A 14,051-nucleotide genomic window follows, 5' to 3' on the forward strand; every position below is an offset into this window, starting at 1 on the left:
ATTGTGATCTGTGTGATTGGGCAAATCACTACATAGCTCTGAGAATCAGTTTCTTCATCTGTAAAATGATAAACACGATAAACACGACTTACGCTGCTGGTTTCATTGGGGCTGTTTTTAGGAAAGTAATTTGCAAGCCTCATAGTTTAATATAAATATGAGTTATTATAATTGTTGTTTAATTGTTTTTTCAGTCATATCTGACTCTGTGACCTCATTTGGGGTTTTCTTGACAAAGATACTGGAGTGGTTTAGCAGTTCCTTCTCCAGCTCATTTTACAGATGAGGAAACTGAGGCAAATGGGATTAAGTGACTTGCCCAGGGTCACACAGCTAGTAAGTGTCTGAGGGCACATAAGAACCCAGGAAGATGTGTCTTTCTGACTCCAGGGCCAACTGTTCTATCCATTGAGCCACCTGCCTGCCCTGAGCTATTATAATACTGGTTGGAATATTAAAATAAAACCTAGGGGAGCAGAGACGAAAATGGAGACAGCTTAATACTTTGGAAAAATCTCCTAGGTTGAGCAAGTTTTCCAGAAAGAGAAGAATATGAAAATAATTTGACTTATTTGTTTAAAAATTGGGAATGCTTCCCAATAGAATGGATTCTGGATAATTGTTCTATGCACAGTGGTTTCTGTTGCTTTTCCTTTGTATATTACAAGGTTACTAGAAAGAATCTTCTAATTAGTAACATGTGACTATGTATTCTGTTTAACCTGCAGGCAGGGAAGTTTTAGTGAATAGTGTCAGAGAAGTTTCTAGCGCTGGAATGATAATGAAAACTGGCATTTACTTAGAGTTTTGAGATTTGAAAAACACTACATATACAGTGTATCCCAAAAGTCTCAGGGCAACTTTAGCTTAAATTTAGCTGCACTAAGACATTTGAAACCTTCTGTATTATCACCTTGGAGCCTTAGAACAATACAGTGAGGTAGGAAGGAGAGATACTATTATTCCTGCTTTACGGGTGAAGAAACTGGGAGGTGAGTTGACTTGCCCATTGTCAGATGGGATGGTAGGATTTTGGACTCTGATCTTTCGGACTCCAGGTCCAGAGGTTCAGCCGAAATACTATAGTGCTTCCTTGGTAGGGACTTAGAGATAATTTAATACAACTTAATCATTTGACAATTCATTGTTGTTGAGTTATTTTTATCTAACTCTTTGTGACCTCATTTGGGGGTTGTTTGACAAAGATCCTGGAGTGATTGGCCATTTCCTTCTTTACAGATGAGAAAACTGAGACAAACAGGGTTAAGGGACTTGCCCAGGGTCATGCAGCTAGTAAGTGTCTGAGGCCAGATTTGAACTCACAAAGAGGAGTCTTCCTGACTCCAGGCCTGGCATTGGACCACCTAACTGCCCTTGACAATCCATTACTTATTTACTACTTATATGGGTTTGTGATAAAGGCACTTCCTGGTCTATTTCGAGAGTAAAGACATGCCAAAATTAGCATCTTTGCTACCTCAGTAGCTCCATCAGGCATGGATGTGATGGGGTTTGGAGGAGACTTAGGGCCTCTATTTGTTTTCTGGATGTGGGATCCACCAAGATTAAGGAAGAACAGTGGTCTCAAACTCAAATAGAAACGAAGGACCCCAGAGACTACTCAGAAAACCATAAATTAACATTATCTATGTTGTGTTGTATTTTTTTTTATTTTGTTAAACATTTTCCAATTATATTTTAATCTCCTTTGGGAAGATTTTAAGGGAGAAGAATCTCTCTTAGGTGCTGTGTAGACAGAAAGATACCAGATACAGCATGGTGTAGTGGTCAGATTGCAGAATATGGAAGACCTAGGTTTAAAAGACTTATTTTGGCACTAACTGACTCTGTGACCTTAAGTCTATTTTATTGTTATTATTATTATAAACAACTGGCAACCTATAGAACAAGTAATCGTTAAAAAAATAAAGTCTGCTATTATAAACATGAAATTATATATGCAGTTACTCGAAATTAAAGTTTGCAGTGTAAAAATATAGTTTGATAGAAGTCTGGCTGACAGGAAAATTTTCATTTCTATTAGTGTGACAAAGAAAGTTTTAGATCCTTTCTAGGTAATATAGAATACAGGGCAGACTTGTGTGAGAAGAGGGTGAGGGGCTTGGAATCGCTACAAAAAATCTGAAATACATTGAGATTGAGTTTAAGTTTTTAGAAGAGTCATTGTCAGTTGAGTTCAACTATTTATTCAATAGTCATTTATAAAGTGTCAGCTATACGCAGAGCGCTGTTCTAGGCACTGTGGGGATGGGAGTGATGTACACCAAATCTGATTTTCCTCCTGAAACAAGGTTCTTATTGATCTTTGCAAATGACCTTCTATCTCTGGTCTCCAGGCCATTGCAGAGGCTTGCCCCGCCCTTCCAGGAGTACCTTTCCTCTTTCCCTCCAGCTCTCAGAATTCATAATTTCCTTCAAAACTCAATTCAAATGCCAACTCAAGCATAAGGCCTGATTTCCTCTAGCTAATAGTGCCTCCCCTCCCCACAAAAAAAAAAATTGTTCTGTGGATATTTCCCATATTCTTTGATTTACTGGGTTTTTTTGTGTGTGTGTGGGTAGTGTTGAGGGGGCACTTGCTTTCTCCCTTTAGATAAGAGCTTCCTGGGGTCAATGAGAAGGAACAGCAGGCAGAATGCTGGCCTTGAAGTCAGGAAGACCTGAGTTCAAAATAGGCCTCAGACACTTGCTAGCTATGTGACCCTGGGCAAGTCACTTAACCTCTGTCTGCCTCAGTTTTCTCATCTATAAAGTGGGAAGAATAATAGCACGTACCTCTTGGAGTTGTTGTGAGGGTCAAACGAGATATTAATTGTAAAGTACTCAGCACAGTGCCTGGCACGTAGTGAATACTATATAAGGGTTCTCTATTATTACTGTTATTATTAATATCTTTGCATCCTTGGTGTCTAACATAATGCTAAATGCTCCGTCAATTATTGCTGATTGATTTACAGTCGGAAGGGGCCCCAGAGGTCACCTAGTCCAGTTCCCTGATTTTACAAATAAGGAAACTGAGGCCCACAGTGGTGAAGTGATTTGTCCAAAGTCTCATAGGGAGTAAGCAGCAAGAACCAGCCAGGGGCTAAGCTCGGGCGCTCTCACTCCAAAGTTGCCATATTGTTCTAGGCTAAGCTCTAATCAAACATCAATAAGTGACATATGTATAATGTATCATTTAGAGATTTCTGAACTTTTAGAAATCACTTTGATAGTCCAGTCTAGTCACTAATCAAGCAATCCCCTAAGCAATCACATGGCATTTTATTCAACAGTATCAGAATGAACCATACTCAGTTCCTAGTGATCTCCTAATTCTTTGTTTTCTTTATTTTTTATATTTTGTTGTTGTTGTTCAGTCGGGTCTGACTCTTCGTGATGCCATGGACCACAGCATGCCAGGCTCTTCTATACTCTACTATCTCTCAAAGTCTGTCCAGTTTCATGTTCCTTGTTTCTATTTCATTTCCCTATTCCATACCCTTTGTCCTGAGCCTCATCTTCTGGTGTATATGTATATATATCATTCTAATACTGTCTGTGTGTTTTCTTGGCAAAGATACTGGAGTGGTTTGCTATTTCCTTCTCTAGTGGATCACCTTTTTTCAGAACTCTCCACTATGTTTATGGTTTCATTAAACTAGATAAGCCCCTCTACCATGACAAGATAGCGATCCCGCTGATTTATTTATTTATAAGATTGGACATATGACTTCATTAATGTACAGAGCTTTAGTTGAGGGAATTCATATCAATGCAGATTAGCAACTTTTCTGCAAATTTTAATCTTGGAGAATAGCATGGTTAAGTGGTTGTGATAGAATCCACTAGAAGTGGAACTTGGTATACTTACACCATGATACTGTTCTATTTTCTCTTTTTGTTTTTTTGGCAGGGCAATTGGGGTTAAGTGACTTCCCCAAGGTCACACAGCTAGTACGTGTCAAGTGTCTTAGTCTGGATTTGAACTTAGGTTCTCCTGACTCCAGGACCATGCTCTACTCACAGCTGCCCCGATTCTTTTCTATTTTTACTACATATGAACAAAAGGTAACGGAACTCCATTAAGGATTCATAAGGGAGTATTTGGGGAAATTTTGACAGGCATCTTTGCAAACTTACTTTTGGAAGACTGAAGACCACCTACTAGATTTTTGAGAAACCGATGAAGGGATGTTCATCTTGCTTCTGTGTTTTCCCACTAAAGCTATGTATAGGTATTAGAGAACTATTTTTCTGTTTCTTTTGAGGCTGGAATACAGTTCCTCAAAACAGGCAGGAGGAATGGGCCTATTTGGACACTGTGGCTTTGCTGAAGAGCATTAAATAACGGCATGGACATTGGTATGCTGGTAAATGTTTAACAACTGGCTCTCTATCTAGAAAGAAAAGCACTCACGATCTCCTTTTAAAGTTTAATTTGCCTTATTAAAATTTTCTCCATCATTTTAAAAGCCTTAGACAATCAACAGAACAGAATCAGGCCTTGATTTATAGCATTTACTGATTTCTGAGTTGTAAATGATGATGCTGAAACAATCAGCTTTCATAAACTGGTTTAAGCTGGCTCTAGCATGCCTTTAGGCCATAATTGATTGAGTTGAACTAAGTCAGAGGATTCCTGAGTCTGGAAGGGATAGAAATCAGTCATAAAAGGTAATGGCAACTCAATCAATGTTTCCTCTCGTTCCAGAACAACTAAGTTGCTTCTGGATCACTGTCTAAGCTATTCTAGGAGTCCAGTTCTCAAACCCAAAATTTTTTCATCTAATCCACCTTGATCAGCAGGTAGGTGGCTCAGTAGATAGAGTGCTGGGCCTGGAGTCAGGAAGACCTGAGTTCAAATCCAACCCCAGACACTTAACTAAATTAGCTGTGCAGCAAGTCACTTAACCCTGTTTGCCTCAGTTTCCTTATCTGTAAAATAAAATGGAGAAGGAAATGACAAACCACTTCAGTATCTTTGACAAGAAAACCCCCAAAGGATCACAAAGAGTCAGAAATGACTGAAACGACTGAATAAACCATGACAATCTTTGAGAAAAATTTTTTAAAATTTCCTCCAGTTCAAAATGAAGGAAAGAAACATAGTACCTGTCCACACTGAGAGCACAGAGATTGAGGACCGTGATCCCGACTGAGGCCTTTTGCAAGAAGGGGAACAGCTTGCAGAGAAAGACTCCGAACTCGTTCTGCTCGAATGGCCAACGCTGAGCTAGGAGCTAAAGAAAGGAGGGACTGTGATTAGAACCACAAGAAGTCAAACCTTCAAGACCAGCAAGAGGCATGGGGCCAGGTGTGTGTTTTGGGGCCTCTGCAAAGGGCTAGTGTGTTGTATATGAGGGTGACTAATACTAAAAATTATTGGTGCTCACTGATCAATCTTAAAAAAATAATATTATTAAAGGTATAATTTTAAGTTATTAATTTCAGTTTAATAAATTTTTAAAGCAGTGTTTTATTATCTCTCCCATCCAATCCCCTCTCTGAAAAAGACCAATAAAGGAAAAACATCCCCCCCAACAATGACAACAACCCAAACCCCCCTCACAATGACTATGCAGAATTGGGCAAAACAAATCTCCACATTGGCCATGTCCATATTGCTTCCTAGTTTAGAAAACTATTCCTGCTAACCAGAGACTAAACTCAGTTGCTTCTACCCACTAAAATAACATGTGGACTTTCTGTGCCTCCTAAATTTTGGCACTCTGCTACAACACCCGATAGCTGTGCTTTAGCTATAGGTCTTGGATAGTCACTGTTCCTTTTTTCTGGAGATCAGTGTATTTCGTGAATAGTGAAAAAAAAATAGGGACTTTTGCTTAATATTTTGTTTGGTGACTGTATTAAAATTTACAACACGGAATAAGAATCACTATTGTAATGCAAACAAACTCTTGTTTGTGTCTAGTATCTTTAGCAATCAGAAGCAGGTTCTGATCTTTCTGGTTAGCATTTTATGTTCTGTGAGGTTAGTAGTTCAGGTAGTTTACCTCTTGGTGAGGTAAGGAGGAGATGGTGATGATTTCAGCTAAGAAGGCACCATTCACAAATCATAAGGGTTCATCTCAACGTAAGCTTTCCCTGCTGCACAAAGTGATTTTTGTTAAAACCTCATCACCATGATCATTAGCAGTGACTCTCTGTGCTTGATCATAAAATGGCCTTACGACCATTTGGATCTGGAATAAGAACTTTGTCTTTGCTTATTATATGCTGGGCATGGTCAGTTCTGTTTTTATCTCTGTGTGTACAGGGCCTATCACAATACCATGCACACAGTAGGTGCAAAATAAATGTTTGTTGAATTGAGCCTCAGTGTTTTTGGAACTGTCTAATCTATTATACAGTTATTTTTTTCTTATCTTTTTCTTCCTACCCAACATTCCATTTAACTCTGTTTCAGGAGTTATCTCTTTTATTTTTTCTTTCCTTTCCCTTTCTTTACCCTCACTAGCAGACACCATATTTTTCCTACTTCAGATGAGAAAATGGATATAAAGAAATTTGCAAAGTGCTATATACATGTCAGCTCTTGTTATCATTACAGCCACAATACCCTAGACACTCAGTCTCTATTCCTCTACAAATGACCTTCAGCTATTTTTCATCCATTCCCCGTCCCCTTCCCACCAACAATTCCCTCCACTTAAGAACTGACTCAGCTTTGTATTCTGCTCCTCATTTCCCTGGTACCTTAGGGGAAAGAGGAGTTCTATTTCCTGTCCCTTAGAAAACCTTTTTGTAGAGCCCCAGTGACCCTTTGCAGACCGGGAGGGACCCCACTGCATATTTTTCTTCAGAGGGCATCCAGAGGGATCCAGTCCCAATCTCTGGCTGCTTATTTATTTTTCCAAGTATAATCTAATTTAATTTCTAGTTCTCCAACTCCCATGTATGTTCTGAGACTTAAGATCTCCATATAAAACTTCATGACCACAGGGCTTTTTAGGAAATAGGGTTCTGGTGATGCCTGCTTTTCATAAAGACTGCAAATGATTAGTGCACCAAGGAGAATCCCTTTCTAAAAGATGGCTGGTTGTCAAAGATTTAGGCAAGTAGAGACACCTACCGAGCACTACTCTAGGAATGACTCACATCTTTGCAAAGAAAAGGAAACTTTAAAATTATTTCTGCAGCATGACAGTGCTGTTTTCTTTAAAATAAAACAAAATAAAAACAACCTGAGTGGGAATTTCTATTCAAAGACTTCCTTGAATGCAATAAAAAAAAATGCGTTGGGGATGCAGAGTGAAGTGAGAAGAACCAGAAGAAAAATTTATATTGTGACACCAGTATTATAAAAATGAACAATTATGGAAGGCTGAAGAACTTGCGCAGTGCAACGATCCATCATGACTCTAGAAGAACAGTGATGAAGAATGCCACCACTGTTGTGACAATGGGGTGATTAATGTGCAGAAAGAAATACATCTTTTAAAAACTATCTAATATAGGGATTTGTTTTACTTGACTACATGCGTTTGTTACAAGGGTTTTCTTTTTTCTTTTTCTCTCTCTTTTTTTTTTTTCCAGAGCAGGGATGAAGTGGGAGAGAGAAAAAAAATAAATGCTTGATAATTGAAAAAAATTAAAATGATGTCTTAGGATTATAAGTAAAATCATTTCCTTATAGAAAGCCTCCACTCAGAAGCAACATGGGATAGTGGATGGTTAGTTGTCCTTAGAGTCAGGAGGTACTGGGTTCGAGTACTACCTCTGACACATACAAGTTGGGTGACCCTGGGCAAATCATTTTATCTCACAGATGCTTAGCTAACTTTTTAACTTCAAGTTACAGAACATGTGCTGAGATCATTGGAAGAAAGACTTTCCTTGCAACCAATGATATTGTAGGTGCAATAAAAGGAAAAAGGAAAAAAAGGAAAAAAACCCAAACCTTCGCTCCCTGTAGGTACTCCCTCTGTGGTACAGGCTATAATTTATTCTTGTTTCTCATTCTGTGTGACTCTTGTGAACATCATCACTGGCTTTTCCCTAAGACGTATGCTTATGCATTCAACTATATTTGCTAGTCTGTAAAGAAAACTATTATTCATTCACTTGGTTTTTCCTGTATGGTTTGTTATTTTCAACTTTCTTTTTTATAGTTGTGGATCTAATTGAGGAGACTCATAGTATGCATGGCTTCATGAAGTCTTGAGATGTCATTCATAGTGGACCATCTAGAAGATCCCTGACTTTCTTAGGGGATCCCTTTTCCATTTGGACCTTGGGCAAGGTATTCTCTGAGGCAGCGGCAGTCCCCTTTGGCCATCATATGTCTCCTTGTTTTACATATAACTTGGTATTAATAATAGAATATTACTGAACAAATTTATCTTAGTGTTTATATGTCAGTGGAGGAATCTTGTAGAATCTTAATTTGTGCAAACAAGGATAGCTTTTGAGGGTTTATATCTATGCTGAATCAAATGCTTTTAATAATTAACAAAGAGATGTAATGGGATATTGCATTTTTTTGCATCTTTCAGTTAAGTGATGTTACTATGAAATGTGTTCTCCTTCATTGAGAAAAGTCCATCTGTTTCCTTCTGTTTTCATTGAGGGCGTTCCCAATATATGTAGGCCATTCTCATAAAGAGTTTATAAAGATGAGGAAGTTGGCATATGGATCAGTAGTTATCAATAACTTCACCTTTTTGGTTGACAGCACACTATATGATTTTCAAAAATAATCATGGGCTCACTGGATCATACATTTTGAACCCCAAAGGTTCTTAGAGGTCATTTAGCCTAACCTCCTCCATTTATAGTAAGGAAAGTGAGGTCCAGAGAGGTTGTGATTTACTCATTCGTTTGAACTGATAACAACAATATTGATACATTTCACTTTCTCCAATAATAATATAAACTTGCCTTTCTTTTGGACAACGGCCTTACACATTGAGTACCAACAGTTAAATTAATTTTTATAGATGGTGTAAAAATTGCATAGTTCTTAGCATGCTCTGCCTGCTTATTCATTATTGTGTTATTAGCATTAGAAAAACTGAAAGGGGACGCATTTGGCTAAGAACCATTTAAAAATTTTAATTTGTTTCGTAGGTTGGCAAGATGAAAGAATCCCTTACTCAATGGCCAAACTACTGGTGGTACTTTTGTAGAAACTTTTACATCCTGAGGAGGATGACCAAAAGGGTTAAGAATCTTGAGATTTTTCCATATCGAGGTTGGTTGAAGGAAATGAGGACATTGAGACAGCCAGGTGGTGCCTTAGTGCACAAAACACTGGACCTGGAGTCAGGAAGACCTGAGTTCAAATCTAGCCTAAGATACTTATAAACTGTGTGACCCTGGGCAAGTCACAATCTCTGTATGCCTCCTTTTCCTATAAAATGGGAGTAATAATAGCTCCTACCTCTCAAGGTTTCTTCGAGGATAAAATAAGATAATATTTACAGGGTACTTTGTAAACCATAAAGTATTTTATTATTATTATTATTAATTATCCTGGAGAGTGGAAGACTCAGGGAGGATATGTTAGTTGTCTCTAAGTATCTGTATCAATAAGACAAGGTTCATGACCTCAAAGACAGCCAGGAATATGCCTGTAGAGTTTGGAATCGCAAAGTGTAAGAGATCCCCTAGGTAGAAGGCAGGGGAAATATACCGTTTATTTAGACAGCAGAGGATCAAATCCCAGAACCAATAACCCCAATTCGATGGAGCAGTAATTGTATTCCAAAACCAGTAAATGCACCTCAATGTAACAACAAGGAGATTATAACACAGTATTACAGCAAGGAACCCAGTCATCCTGTAACCTTCCTCCCTGCTGGGCCTCTCATAAACACTCACGAATCCCAACTGTCTGCTTGCCTCCATTCTCTTCCCCCTCCGTTCTCTGGTCTCCACTCTCAGCTCTGCACTCTCTCTGCAGTTCTGTCCTCTGGGAGTTCTTACTTCTCCTTCTTGGGTTGAATTCTAAATTCTGACCTTACAATGGCTGCCTTCTGGGTATATATACTCTTTTTAGGGCCTGAGGGCTTTACACCCATTCACTGAAAGTGTGTAGGCCTGGGGCTTAGTAGTAAGTAAAGAGTGTAGGCCTGGGGCTTAGCCTAGTGAGGTTGTAGGCCTGCCCACAAACAAACCTCTCATACAGCTTCCCTTAGCTGGCCCCACCTAAGGCGTATTGAATGGGTGGGAAAGATCTTTAATCACTGATTGGCATCACAGTATCTAAAGGGCTATCAAATGGAAGAGGATTAGATGTTTTCTATTTGCCCAGAATGGGCAAAACTAGGAACAATGTATGTATGTTGCAATTAGAGCTATTCATAAGTGGAATGAGCTACTTTGGGAGTTAGGGGTTCTCCCTTACTAGGCCTCTCCAGGCAAAGGTTGGATGTCTATTTGGTGTGTGTGTGTGTGTGTGTGTGTGTGTGAGAGAGAGAGAGAGAGAGAGAGAGAGAGAGAGAGAGAGAGAGAGGCAGAGATTCATGTTAAAGTACATGCTGAATTAGATGGTCTTTACAATCCATCTGAATTCTGGAAATCTGTGATATTGATATTGATATTGTCTCATCTACATATATTTATGTTGATATTCACTCTGATAGGACTGGGAGAGGCTTTTTCATTTCCTCCACCATAAGGAAAACGCATATTTTCTGGGGTGGAGACATGTGGTACCCATGTGAAAAGACACTGATGCTGTGAGATTGTAACAAACAAGTGTCAACTACTAAGAAAATATTCCAGATGATATACGAATCTCCAAATTTTGTTTTAGACTACCTTTTTCTCAATGGATGCCATTAATTTTAGCTATTAGGTGGAATTATGCAGCATTTTTCTAGAATTGCCATATCCAAAGAATTTATCACCTAGTGGACAACCTAATGTAAGGGCAAGCAAAGTGGGACTTTTTGTTGTTTTTTATTTTGGAGTGCTTCTTAGTACTGGGGAAATCAAGTGTCTTTGATTGAGTCTTGCCTTTGTTTGTAGGAAGGCCCACACCTTTTTGCTAGTTAGGCATGAAACCCTCGAGAGATGTGAAGCATTCTGACCCTGAAGAAGTGTATATATACTCTGAGGTTAGCATTTTGTTTGGGGCTCACTCACTGGAAGAGTGTTGTGTGATTTGACCAGATGAGACTCCGGGTAGCCATTAAGGAGCTGCCCTGGCTTTGAAAAACCCAGATGTCGGTGCTTCTCTCTCTGGTAACTATGTATGTAATGTCTTGGTCAGACAGCTAGAAGCCCTGTCTGTTTATTTGTCTTTATTTGCTCTATTTATATAATTTCTGCTTGTAGTTTCTGTTTGTATTCACTCTGAAGTTCAGGGTGCTGACATTTCCCCCTGAACTAAGTGAATGATATATGTATGTTTTATTAAAGTGAGATTTGGAAACCCTTTAAAGTTGCTTTTCTTAGAAAAGCAGACCAAAGAACCTGTGTGCTGGTGTTATTGGTCTTATACAACTATAGTAGCGGCAAATAGCACTGTTGTTAACCTACTGGTTGATAAGAATGCTTATGGAAAACTTTTCAGCATCCTGAGAAAGATGTCCAAAATGGTGAAACATTCTACTATTATTCTGAAACAGTATTATGTGAAGGAGGAATGTGGGAGGATGGAGCAGAAAGAATACTGAATAGGAATTAAGAGACCTGGGTCCATCCACTCAACAAGAAATTATTGGGTATCTATTAGATACTAGGCACTATGCTAGGTGTTAGGGATACAAAGACAAAAATGAGAGAAGCAAAAAAAAAATGAGAGAAGCCCTATAAGTAGCTTAGAGTAAGTAACTCCATTTATGCTAAGGGCCAAATGAACTATATAGTTCTGTATTTGCCACAAACTCTTGGAACAAGCAGGTTCAATTATGTGATCATTTAGGTCTCTTCGCATGCTATGATTGTATAATCTGACATGTTTTTCCTTTGCCATCTGCACATCACCATCCACCAATACTCAATGAATATACCACTTGTCCATCTAATCACTAAAATGTATTGTAGTGTCCTCCATCTGCTAACTGAGATCTTCATTCACTTAGGCTGGGGGAGAAGTATAAGGTGATCATGGAAATGAGAGGCATAGTGTTTCTGTGAACAGTGCATCATAGTGGTATTTATCATGGACCTGACAAATGTTTGTTGAATTGGTTGACTGATTAGCTGACTCACACTGATTAGAATAATTGATTATATTACCAAAAATAAACAAACATTCTTTCCATTTGGGCCTTCCCTTGACAATCCTGTTCTTTCCATCTTTAATCTTCCCTGATGCCAAAGGAAGGGCTGAAATGTATCTTTTTTGGGTGTAGGGGTGGAGTGGATAGAGTGGGGAAAAGGATGACGTAGAGGCCACAGCTGGGAAATGAAGTGTGTGTATGCGTGTGCGTGTGTGTGTGTTGAGGAGCATATAAAACACAATGTGCAAACAAGGATTTTTGTGACTTATTGCCTGACATTCGAGGAGGAAATGACCTGTAGTGGCTGTACTGGTGTCCCTAAGTCTGGTAAATATAATGAAAAAGCTTTATTTTTAGCTCCCATCTTCACAACATTAAAAAACAATGAAAGTTTCCCCATCTGCTATAATCACGGAAGCACTACTTCTGTTTCACATGGCACATCATTCCTTCTCTTTCTCTCCCTCTCCTTGAAAAAGTAGCATCAGAAATTCAATTCAACTAGGAATTCTACTTTGGGCACGATTATGGGGGTATTTTATGCTTTAGAAATTGGTGCTGTACTTTTATACCAGCCTCCAGAATGGTATCAAAATGCATCCTACTGCAATGGAAAGTGTGCTCCATTTGGGGTAAGAGGAAGTGGGTTCAAATCCATGTCCACCAAAGTTCCTCTGTAGTACCACAAAGATGGCAGCAAAAGTGGCAGCTAGCAGTCTGACAAGAAGGAATGCGAGGAGAAAACTATAAAAATAGTCACAAGTATTAAAAAAGCAGAGCAGTCTGGGAATATTTAGTGGGTTTTGGGTTTGTTTTTGTCCATCAGTCACGGACAACTCTTTGTGACCCCATTTGGGTTTTCTTGACAGAGATACTGGAGTGATTTGCTATTTCCTTCTCTAGCTCATTTTATAGATGAGGAAACTGAGGCAAACGGGGTGAAGCAACTTGCTCAGGGTCACACAGCTAGAAAGTATCTGAGGCCCCATTTGAATTCAGGTCCTCCTGACTCCAGGGCTAGTACTCTATTTGCTGTACCACCCAGCTGCCCTAATATTTTAGTATAGGGACAGATAATAAGATAACTAGTGTTTAACAGGTCAGTATAATAACTGGTTAATAAGAGTGAACTTCATCATGTTTACTGTGCCCCAGAACGATGGAAAGAACACTGGCTCTGGTTTTAGAGGACCTGGTTTAAATTGTGCCTCTGAAAGTTACTACCTGTACCACCCTGGGCAAGTCATTTAAACTCCCTGGATCTCAGTTTCCTCATCTGTAAAAGGAGGGGGTTGAAATAGATGGCCTCTGAAGTTCCCTTGAGCTCTAGGTTTATGATACAATGATCTGTGTTTAAGAAAGCATGGGGTCTTTCTGTCTTCCCCAGGACATTGGACACAGTAAGTGCATAACTAATACATATTATTCAGTGAACCAATCAGAAATGGCTGACTTTTAAAAAAATAGTATCTGTATTTAAAAGGCTAAATGGAAAATTTACTTATGATGATGCCAGATAATTTTTTTTGAAACTCATCCATATTTAGTAAATGTTGCAATGATAAACAAACATATATCAAAACCAACTAAAAACAATCCCAACTCTGAATCCCCTTCCTTTGTTTCTTACAATTACACAAACAGACTTTGCCCCTAGCTGTGATCACTGGGTGGGCATGACTCCAAATTTCTACTGCTTTGGATTTGCATGACTTTGCCCAGGCCAGTCCGTGTTTCTGCAAAGTCCTTGGGTTTGCCATCTTTCCCAGCAATGATGTCTTTGTAGCACTGATGTGACGCATTGTGCTTATTCTTTTCTCAACCACCAAGCATCTGGATGAATTCCAATTTTTT

At 38.9% G+C, this 14,051-nt stretch overlaps 1 protein-coding gene across 1 annotated transcript in view; it reads right to left on the reverse strand.

Moving 5' to 3' along the window:
• Positions 1-14,051, reverse strand: part of EDNRA (endothelin receptor type A) — an 89,357-nt gene that overhangs the window by 36,307 nt on the left and 38,999 nt on the right. Inside the window, exon 3 of the mRNA XM_036763838.1 lies at positions 5,116-5,243. Coding sequence (XP_036619733.1) covers positions 5,116-5,243 — 128 coding nt within the window. The remainder of the gene's footprint in view (positions 1-5,115; positions 5,244-14,051) is intronic.

The sequence above is a fragment of the Trichosurus vulpecula genome, chromosome 6 (assembly GCF_011100635.1).
Source record: "Trichosurus vulpecula isolate mTriVul1 chromosome 6, mTriVul1.pri, whole genome shotgun sequence".
Taxonomy (NCBI): Eukaryota; Metazoa; Chordata; class Mammalia; order Diprotodontia; family Phalangeridae; genus Trichosurus; species Trichosurus vulpecula.